The following is a 10727-nucleotide window of genomic DNA, read 5'->3' as shown; positions in this document are numbered from 1 at the left end:
CAATATATATATATTCATTATAGAGGTTAAGAATTGTTCCACAGTTGTTTTCTAGTTCTCTCTCTCTCTGCATATTATAAAAAGACCCCTCTTAGAAATGTGTGACTGAGACAGAACTCTGCAGTGGAGTGAAGGAGATAAGACTAGTCAAACATTCCACAATAAAGCAACTTTGGAGAGTAGACGTTTACTGCTAAGTTTTTAGATAACACTAAAAGCCATTGTTTATATAGCTTTGTAGGCATGGTTTTGTGGCTTCGGGAACATCTCTGGAAAGACCTGAAAATAGCTGTGCAACGATGCTCCCCATCCAACCTGACAGAGCTTGAGAGGATCTACAGAGAAGAATGGGAGAAACTCCCCAAATACAGTTGTGCCAAGTTGTAGCGTAATACCCAAGAAGACTCGGCTGTTATCGCTGCCAAAGGTGCTTCAACAAAGGACTGAGTAAAGGGTCTGAATACTTATGTAAATGTAATATTCCAGTTCTTATTTTTTTAATAAATTTGCAAAAAATTCTAAAAAACGTTTTTCTTTGTCATTATGGTATTTATGGTCTTTGTGATTATGGCATCCATCGCTTGTGCATGCTTCTATCTTGTTAAAATTTAATGATTGATCCAGAAATTTCATTGGATGACAGTTTATTTTGTTGTTTGAGGTGCAGCCGCCCGGGGGAAGGTGCTGGTAAGAGGGAAGTGGCCATGTGACGGGTTTAGTTTGTAACTATCTGACTAAGTTTGAGAGAATATTGTTGATTTATCTTGAATTGAAGTTGAATTCATGTTTTGTTAGATCTTCCCTCGACTGCACCAGAACCTGTATTTTTGGTTGTTTAGTTAGTTTGATTTATTAATTATGAACTGTTATGACCTCCTTTTTGACCAGGCTGAGAAAGAGTCTCAGTAATTCAGTTTGTATTCACTAATGGAGGAGAATTATTATTTTTTAAACTTACAACCTGTTGTTGACTTATTTATTTTGCAACTCAACTCAAACTTGAAGAACTTGTATATAATGCAGCGGTCTAAGGCACTGCATCTCAGTGCAAAATGTGTCATTACAGTCCCAGGTTCAAATCTAGGCTGTATCACATCCGTCTGTGATTGGGAGTCCCATAGGGCGGCGCACAACTGGCCCAGCGTCGATGGGGTTTGACCGGGGTAGGCCGTCATTGTAAATAAGAATTTGTTCTTAACTGACTTGCCTAGGTAAGTAAAGGTTACATTTAAAAATAAAATAAAAATAGGCAGAGCTCAGCCTGGGGTGGTGTAGCATGGCATTGTGACATATGGTTATGTTATATATACAGTATGTTATGATCCATTTTAAAATCATTGTAATTCAATTGAAATATATATTTACATATATTGAAACTAATCTCTGGTTGTCGTTTCACTTTTGGTCATCCAGTACTCAACAACTCTCCATCATAAAATAAGTAAATTACAGTAGGCCTATTACAGTGAAATTACTTATTTTCTACAGTAGAGAGCTGAAGTGAGGTGCACAGTACATTCTACAGATATTACTGTACATGTTATTAAAGAATACAGCTGGACACAGCTACACAACAGTGCCACTGTGTGGCAGTAAACTGGGCACAACATCTCCCACCAGAGTTAATTCAGTTCCCTTTCAGTTCCTGTTAATTTAAGTGTCTCATTTGTTATGGTCATCCTTTATGTAGTATTATGGTAATGGCTGCTGGATGGTGGTCTCTGTAAGACTGTAACCTTGTTGACTTGATGCTGGGAGAGTTTTCCTGTTGGGGAAAGTTGTTATGGATCAGACTTATCATTTAATAAACTTGGTATATTGACTTTATTTTCTACTGGAGATTCTCTGTTTTGGTTGATAATGTTTTCTGTTTCCACTAAATGCATCAGATGGAAGACTACAATACAGTTAATAGACAATATAAAGTTATACTGTAGAAAACAAATGAAAAGAAAACTCTCAAGGGTACAGGAGTTGTAGAATTATATACAGCACAAACCAATACATAAAGAGATTACAGATTACATCACTGTAATTTTAGCTCTTAAACATATTGTAACTTTATCACTCACCTCCTAATGCAAGCCACTGTTATGATGATGATCAGTGTCAGAGTGATGGGGATCCCCACTGGCACCACCAACCTCCACAGTATGGAGGACTGGCCATTTACTGCAGAGAATAAACTACTGTAAGCTCTATAGGCCAGGGATAGCTTCACACTCGTGTACATACTGTCATTTGAATCAATGGAAAATGTACAATAACAGGTGGCATAATCTTGATGTTATATTACAGACTAGACTAGAAATACTGTATATTTTCAATGCATCCCCTTGCACCTACCTTTCCCCACAGTCATGGTAACAGTATAGCTCTGTGATCCATGCTTGTTCATCGCTACACAGCAGTACTGCCCACTGTCCTCAAGGCTGATGTTAGTGATGCTGTAACTCTGCCCTGACCCTCTCAGTGAAGCTTGGGATCCTGTCCTCTGAAACCAGGTGTAGCGCTCTACTGCAGGGTTGGCATCACTGCTGCAGGACAGAGTCACAGAGCTGCCCATCACTAGCTCCCCAAAAGGATTGACTGACACTGATGTGTTCTTTGGAGCATCTGAAGGCAGAGAAAGGTAAAAAAATATATATTTTACAGTATAGTTTCCTATATTTGGGTAACAATGAGAGATGTCTGGTACGTACTAACCTGTCAAAGAGCGTCGCAAAAAAACTCATGACAAACATTGTTACTGATTCATTCATTATCTGTGATTGTGATTTCAAAGTACTTACACTGGACATTAATAGACAACGCTGAGGAGTGGATTGGTCTATTAGTGGTCAGGGCCTCACAGTAGTAGTTTCCACTGTCTGTTGCGCTGATATTGGTGATGGTCATCATCTGTCTCTTATCACCAGCCGTGTAGCCTCCAGTCTTGTACCAGGTGTAGCCCTCCACTGGAGTTTGGGCAGTACTACAGCAGAATAACGTCACTGAGCTGCCCTCAACAACATCACCAGCGGGACTGAGGGACACTGCTACTTCACTGGAATGATCTGAAAGTAGACAAGAGATGTGTAAGCAATTTTTTTATGTATTAAACCAGGCAAGACAGTTAAGAACAAATTCTTATCTACAATGACGGCCTACCCCGGCCAAACCCGGACAACGCTGGGCCAGTTGTGCGCCACCCTATGGGACTCTCCATCACAGCTGGATGTGATTCAGCCTGGATTCAAACCAGGGACTGTGGTGATGCCTCTTGCACTGAGATGCAGTGCCTTAGACCGCTGCGCCACTCGGGAGACCAATAAGACATACCAGACAGATAACAGGACAGGGCACATCAGATTATTTGTCTATTCCTGTTTTAAATGGAAATACACTGAAATGTATATCCATATGTTGTTGTTGTGTTTGTAGTGGTGGCTGTCTGGGCAGTATTGTGAGTCAGAGGCGGCGGGCGGGTGGTCACCCAAAGGACGATTCCATACCGACAGTCAAGACCATGTGACTTCCTGCTACAATTCCGCAATTTTTTGCATACAGTAGTTGTGGTCGTAGGACATGCAACTATACCATCAGGTTTTAAAGTTTAATAACTTCTTAGTTACAAGAGAGCTCTCACTGTTGTTGTCAACAGCTGGTACTGTACATACAGATAACAATAGCATTGTCATTATTACTCAGAAAGACTTTCAGTAAGTTAATGAGAAAATGTGTAAATATTGAGACATTGACAAACTTTCTGAGGAACTGTAAGAACACTATGAGTCTCTCTGAATCATGTGATCATACTGAAACAAGGAAGCAATGGCTCCTCCTCAGAGTGACTCAGAAATTATCGTGACATCCATTTCATTGGAACCTCTGAGGCTTGTGGTCAGACCTGATCTCTGTGCAGACAAGCTGGAAGCTGACCACAACTTCAACAGCTCTCCTATTCTCATGAGTCAAATAGTTACAGACTAAATGTACAGTACCAGTCAAAAGTTTGGACACACCGATTCAATCAAGGGTTTTTATTTTTACTATTTTCTACATTGTAGAATAATAGTGAAGACATCAAATCTATGAAATTACACATATGGAATCATGTTAAACAAATCAAATATATTTTAGATTTGAGATTCTTCAAAGTAATCAGCCTTGATGACAGCTTTGCACACTCTTGGCATTCTCTCAACCAGCTTCATGAGGTAGTCGCCTGAAATGCATTTCCATTAATGGGTGTGCCTTGTTAAAAGTTAATTTGGGGAATTCTTTCCTTCTTAATGCGTTTGAGCCAATCAGTTGTGTTGTGACAAGGTAGGGGTGGTTTACAGAAGATAGCCCTATTTGGTAAAAGACCAAGTCCATATTATGGCAAGAACAGCTCAAATAAGCAAAGAGAAATGACAGTCCATCATTACTTTAAGACATGAAGGTCAGTCAATCTGGAACATTTCAAGAACTTTGAAAGTTTCTTCAAGTGCAGTCGCAAAAACCATCAAGCGCTATGATGAAACTAGCTCTCATGAGGACCACCACAGGAAAAGAAGACCCAGAGTTACCTTTGCTGCAGAGGATAAGTTCATTAGAGTTACCAACCTCAGAAATTCCAGCCCAAATAAATGCTTCACAGAGTTCAAGTAACAGACACATCTCAACATCAACTGTTCAGAGGAGACTGTGTGAATCAGGCCTTCATGGTCAAATTTCTGCAAAGAAATCACTACTAAAGGACACCAATAAGAAGAAGAGCTTTCTTGGGCCAAGAAACATGAGCAATGGACATTATACTGGTGGAAATCTGTCCTTTGGTCTGATGAGTCAACATTTTTGATTTTTGGTTCCAACCACCGTGTCTTTGTGAGACGCAGAGTGGGTGAACGGATGATTTCTGCATGTGTGGTTCCCACCTTGAAGCATGGAGGAGGAGGTGTGATGGTGTGGGGGTGCTTTGCTGGTGACACTGTCTGTGATTTATTTAGAATTCAAGGCACACTTAACCAGCATGGCTACCACAGCATTCTGCAGCAATACTCCATCACATCTGGTTTGCACTTAGTGGGACTATCATTTGTTTTTTTAACAGGACAATGACCCAACACACTTCCAGGCTGTGTAAGAACTATTTGACCAAGAAGGAGAGTGATGGAGTTCTGCATCAGATGACCTGGCCTCCACAATCACCCGACCTCAACACAATTGAGATGGTTTGGGATGAGTTGGACCGCAGAGTGAAGGAAAAGCAGACAAAAAGTGCTCAGCATATATGGGAACTCCTTCAAGACTGTTGGAAAAGCATACCAGGTGAAGCTGGTTGAGAGAATGCCAAGAATGTGCATAGCCGTCATCAAGACAAAAGGTGGCTACTTTGAAGAATCTAAAATCTAAAATATATTTTGATTTGTTTTTGTTGCTACATGATTCCATGTGTGTTATTTCATAGTTTTGATGTCTTCACTATTATTCTACAATGTAGAAAATAGTAAAAATAAAGAAAGACCCTTGAATGAGTAGGTGTGTCCAAACTTTTGACTGGTACTGTATGTACAGGAAACAACCTTGAATGCTGATATTAAATGTTTGTGTTATTTTTTTTTTTATTTTTTTTTTTTTTCGTTATTTTACCAGGTAAGTTGACTGAGAACACGTTCTCATTTGCAGCAACGACCTGGGGAATAGTTACAGGGGAGAGGAGGGGGATGAATGAGCCAATTGTAAATGAGCCAAGATGAATGAGCCAATGTGTTTTGAACATGTAACGATGCATTACAGCATCCCTCCTTTAACATACGTCAGTTGCAGTGGCAAATCTTGGTGAGGAAACTCGTTTTTTTTTAATGCATGCTAGAAAAGGCACAACACAAGACAACACTAAACAATACATTAATTGCACTCTAATGGTGACAAACGGTGCCCACAAACTGTTGGGGCCTACATAAAGCTGTCCCAACCGCAGAGCTTTCTTTTCATCACCATGGAGTGAATCCTTACCAGAGGCTGTGAAACGATTCATTCAGCCTCATTTACTGCCTTTTAAAAAAACAGCTGATATGGCTGACTTGCTTAATTCTTATGGCTGCATCCAGTCACCGGGATCGATATGACAGCAGCCAGATAAAGTGCAGGGCGCCAAATTCAAACAACAGAAATCTCATAATTAAAATTTCTCAAACATACATGTGTCTTATATCATTTTAAAGGTATTCTTGTTGTTAATCCCACCAAAGTGTCCGATTTCAAATATGCTTTTCAGCAAAAGCACTACAAACGATTATGTTAGGTCACCATCAAACCACAATAAGCACAGCCATTTTTCCAGCGAAAGATAGCAGTCAGAAAAAGCAGAAATAGAGATAAAATGAATCACTAACCTTTGATTATCTTCATCAGATGACACTCATAGGACTTCATGTTACACAATACATGCATGTTTTGTTTGATAAAGTTCATATTTATAACAAAAAATCTGAGTTTACATTGGCGCGTTACATTCACTAGTTCCAAAAACATCAAGTGATTTTGCATAGCCACATCGTTTCAACAGAAATACTCATCATAAATGTAGATGATAATACAAGTTACACATGGAATTATAGATATACCTCTCCTTAATGCAACCGCTGTGTCAGATTTCAAAAAAACTTTACGGAAAAAGCAAATCATGCAATAATCTGAGACGGAGCTCAGAACAATAGCCAAATTAGCCGCCATGTTGGGGTCAACAGAAACCAGAAAATACATGATAAATGTTTCCTTACCTTTGATGAACTTCATCAGAATGCAGTCCTAGGAATCCCAGGTCCACAATAAATGCTTGATTTGTTCAATAATGTCCGTTATTTATGTCCAATTAGCTACTTTGGTTAGCGCCTTTGGTAAACAATTCCAAAGTCACAAAGCGCCTCCACTATAACGTGACGAAATGTCCAAAAGTTCAGTAACAGTCAGTAGAAACATGTCAAACGATGTACTGAATCAATCTTTAGAATGTTGTTAACATACATCTTGAATAACGTTCCAACCGGAGAATTAGATTGACTTCAGAAGAGCGGTGGAACGGACGTCCTCCTCATGTGAAGGTGCATGGTGAATGTGTGATCGGCTCGTGGCAGTGATTACTAATTCCTGTCTCCTTCGGCCCCCCTTCACATTAGAGTCATCAGACAAAGTTCTGTTGACTGTTGACATCTAGTGGTAGCCGTAGGAAGTGAAAACTCATCCATATCTCGCTGTAATTTCATTGAGAGCTTGGTTGAAAATCTGCCACCTCAGAAACAATTCAAAACAGGAAGTGGAACTTCTCAGGTTTTTGCCTGCCATATGAGTTCTGTTATACTCACAGACATAATTCGAGTGTTTTCTATCCAATGTGAATAATAATATGCATATATTAGCAACTGGGACTGAGGAGCAGGCCGTTTAATATGGGCACCTCTGTGCACCTTTCATCCAAGCTACTCAATACTGCCCCTGCAGCCATACAAATGTGGTTTCTACTGACAATTGAGATGTACAAACTATGGCATAAGGGAACGATGAACGGATAAGAGGCAATCCGTAATTTTGATTAAGACATTAATGAGCGAGCTAAGACGGACGTAGTCAATATAACTATTTGTTCAGCACTTTTGAAATGTACAGTGACAGAATTCAGAACATGGGCCATTCTTACAGTATTCTCCCTGTACACCAAGTCAGAACCGTAGGATAAATAAAGGGGTATATAAGCAGACAATGAAAGCTCTTACAATATTCAATGATGACATTTCTTAAAAACAGGCTATAGGTGCACCACCAAGTCAGAACAGGTGGCTAGTTATGAGGGGAAAGGGACCAAATTATTAGGGTGAGGTACATGGGCTACTAACAGCTTACTACAAAACATACACTTTGTATTACTTTCTTAGCTACAGTATACAGTGGCAATTTTAGCATGTAAATCTTGGTGGGGCAAAAAATTCATAATTGTTGGCTGCTGCCAGCAAAGCCACTACACAACACAACACTAAACAATACATTATTTGCACTACAACGGTGACAAACGGTGACAACAAACTGGCCTACATAAAGCTGGCCCGACAGCAGAGTCCCAACAGCACTCCCAACACCTTACCATTGTTACACCTGGCTATCAGCTGAGCCTTGTCTGGCAGAGAAACAGTTCATTCAGCCTAATTTACTGCCTTTTAAAAAACATAGCTGATATGGCTGACTTGCTTAAACAAATGTGGTTTCTACTGACAATTGAGATGTACAAACTATGGCATAAGAGGCAATCCGTAATTTCGATTAAGACATTAATGAGCGAGCTAGGACGGACGTAGTCAATATAACTATTTGTTCAGTACTTTTGAAACGTACAGCGATAGAATTCAGAACATCGGCAGAATACATATCTCCCTGGCATATTACATAATTTATGCAGCAGCATAGAATACATTTTTGGACTCACCTTGTTGTTCTGTGCTCACTAGTCATCAAACTTTGTCATCAAAGTCTGCCATTCTCTGGATTTTTGGTGCTTTCAAGACAACTGTGTATGTAGTTCTGTCCTTAAGCTGTTCTTGTCTATTAATGTTAATGTATTATGTCATGTTTTGTGTGGACCCCAGGAAGAGTAGCTGCTGCTTTTGCAATAGTTAATGGGGATCCTAATAAAATGCCAAAAATACGAACTGGGAACTCCCCAAAAAAAGTTGAATCATGATGACGTCAGTGATCTTCAGGCCGTAGCTCTAGAAAGAGGCCCGAGTTCCGGATTTACATTTCCGACCTGGATGAAAGTTCAAAACGTATTTTCCCAGTCGTAGATCATTTCCCCCGAGTTCCGAGTTGTCTTGAACTCACTAAAGTCAGATTTTGCAGTTCCGAGTTAACAGTTGTTTTGAGCGTGGTAAAAATCATGCTTCATTGACAGCATGGCCAATGTTGAAAGTTTATCCTTTTAAATTAGGAAAAGATACCCTTAATCTTAGACTTGGGACCACACATCCACTTCACTGAATAGCAGGCTAATGATTGCTTTGCAATGCTTGCAGTTAGCGACTGATTGCTTCCAAACAACTTATTGTTGAATTGGCCAATGAGCACCGATACGTTTTATCTATAATTTATCTTCATATGACAAGGATTGAAAAGGATTTGCCAGTTGATTGTCGACTTGATTCATGACGATGACTGCTTATCTAGCTTGCTAGTTAAGATTTTGAAAGTATGATGTTGACATGATCAGTCCAATCAAAGCATCGGTAAATATAACGTGATTTGACGTAATTCTATCTGTGGCCAATGACCTTGAGCCTTCTTGGATGAGCACTTCTAATGGAAATCTGTGGCAGCACCCAGGGGGCATGAATGTCCGAGCTCTCCCCTGTAGATTTGTTTGTGACATAGTGTCCCCATGAGTGACAGAACACTGAGCCAAGAGAACATTACTAACCCCTATGCTCTGTATTTTATGCTGCCTGCCCCACCACCACAGAAAGCACTGAGCTAGGCTGAAACACCTGCGTTTTGGAGCTGCCTTACTCAAGAAAGCAAAAAAGAGATCATGTTTGTATGAGGCTTTATTAACTCAATGCGGCTTTATTAACTCGCCACTGGTCAGTTGCTATCTACATATAATCATTGACCACAAGGCATATTTACACAAAATACATGTCAAAAAAACATATAATAAGCACTGTGGTCTTACCTGCCACTAGCAGGGTTACTCCAGGCTGTCCAGGAGGCTTCTCCACTGGGTGGTTGGTGATAAAATAGAAGACGTATGTCCCGCTATCAGACCTCCTCAGATCAGAGATCCTCAGGGAGCAGTTCCTGGTTCCTTCCTTCCCCAGGTACTCCACTCTGCCCTGGGAGGCTGGCTCAGGGAAGATGCCCTGGCTATGGTACACGTACCTGGGGGTGATGCAGCGGCTCTGGTCCCGGCACCACATCTCAGACAGCACCCTGTAGGGTTGAGGGTAGTCGTAGGAGCAGGGGAGGACCACAGACGAGCTGGCCACGGCACACAAGGGAGCGGAGGGGACACGCACAGCCCAGTCACTACAGAGGACACCCACACAGCAGCCTGGGATACAAGGAATGAATGAATATGATTTACAATACAATACTTGGTATGTCTATTCACATACCATGCTAAAAGTGTGCTCCGTATGATAATGATGAATATGATGTCAGTCTTACCTTGCAGGATAAGTGAGAGCAGCCTCATCCGGCCAGTCTGGAAGACTCCCAAAGCCATCTCTGACGCTCCCCCACTCCCTTACTCACTGTCCTTCTTTACATTAGCAGCGAAGACCTCGACAGTGTCTGTCTTTTCTGTCTGTCACTCACTTCTCTTTTTCCTAACTAGGAACTGGTCAAGGATATTGAGAAACAAAAATAGACGTGTAGAAAAGCATTGCCATTATAAGCCTGCAACAAAAAGTCAAGGTACTGTTGCTGCCTTATAATGTCACTGTCTCTAAACAAGCTAGAGCTTGTTTTTGGTCCTGTCTATTTAGACCTTGCTCACAATGAGCATCCATTATATGCAGATCTATGCCTACAGACCTGTCTAGTTCCAGTCTTGTCCCAGCCCCCTGTTTACACCCTATTGTTTAGACATTAATGTTTCACTGTCCTGCACTGTCCATTAAGCTCCTGTGGCATGGTGTTAACCTCTGGACTGGCCTACCCATGCCTCAACTTCAATGCACTTTGGTATATCGCCTGGAACATTACCTAAACTT

The 10727-nt window shown here is 40.7% G+C and overlaps 1 protein-coding gene across 1 annotated transcript; it reads right to left on the bottom strand.

The window, feature by feature from the left end:
* Positions 1–1322: 1322 nt before the first annotated feature.
* LOC139564575 (B-cell receptor CD22-like) lies at positions 1323–10336 on the bottom strand. Its single transcript, XM_071384204.1, has 6 exons — positions 10180–10336; positions 9686–10063; positions 2793–3056; positions 2347–2616; positions 2073–2172; positions 1323–1765 (listed from the first exon to the last, which is right to left on the bottom strand). The coding sequence occupies exons 1-6, from the start codon at positions 10235–10237 to the stop codon at positions 1693–1695; spliced, it is 1143 nt and encodes a 380-aa protein (XP_071240305.1). The 5' UTR covers positions 10238–10336; the 3' UTR covers positions 1323–1692.
* Positions 10337–10727: the final 391 nt, after the last annotated feature.

This window comes from Salvelinus alpinus, chromosome 35, assembly GCF_045679555.1.
Source record: "Salvelinus alpinus chromosome 35, SLU_Salpinus.1, whole genome shotgun sequence".
In the NCBI taxonomy this organism is placed as follows: Eukaryota; Metazoa; Chordata; class Actinopteri; order Salmoniformes; family Salmonidae; genus Salvelinus; species Salvelinus alpinus.
Note: the sequence above shows the minus strand (reverse complement) of the source record. Positions and strands in the feature narration are given on the sequence as shown.

Excerpts from the sequence above, each read along its gene's own strand:
- LOC139564575 (XM_071384204.1), bottom strand. The coding sequence starts at position 10,237 with ATGGCTTTGGGAGTCTTCCAGACTGGCCGGATGAGGCTGCTCTCACTT. Across the intron at positions 3,057-9,685 it reads AGTAACCCTGCTAGTGGCAG|ATCATTCCAGTGAAGTAGCA; the intron begins GTAAGACCACAG and ends GTCTACTTTCAG. Across the intron at positions 1,766-2,072 it reads ACAGTGGCTTGCATTAGGAG|GAAAACTCTCCCAGCATCAA; the intron begins GTGAGTGATAAA and ends TTTCCCCAACAG.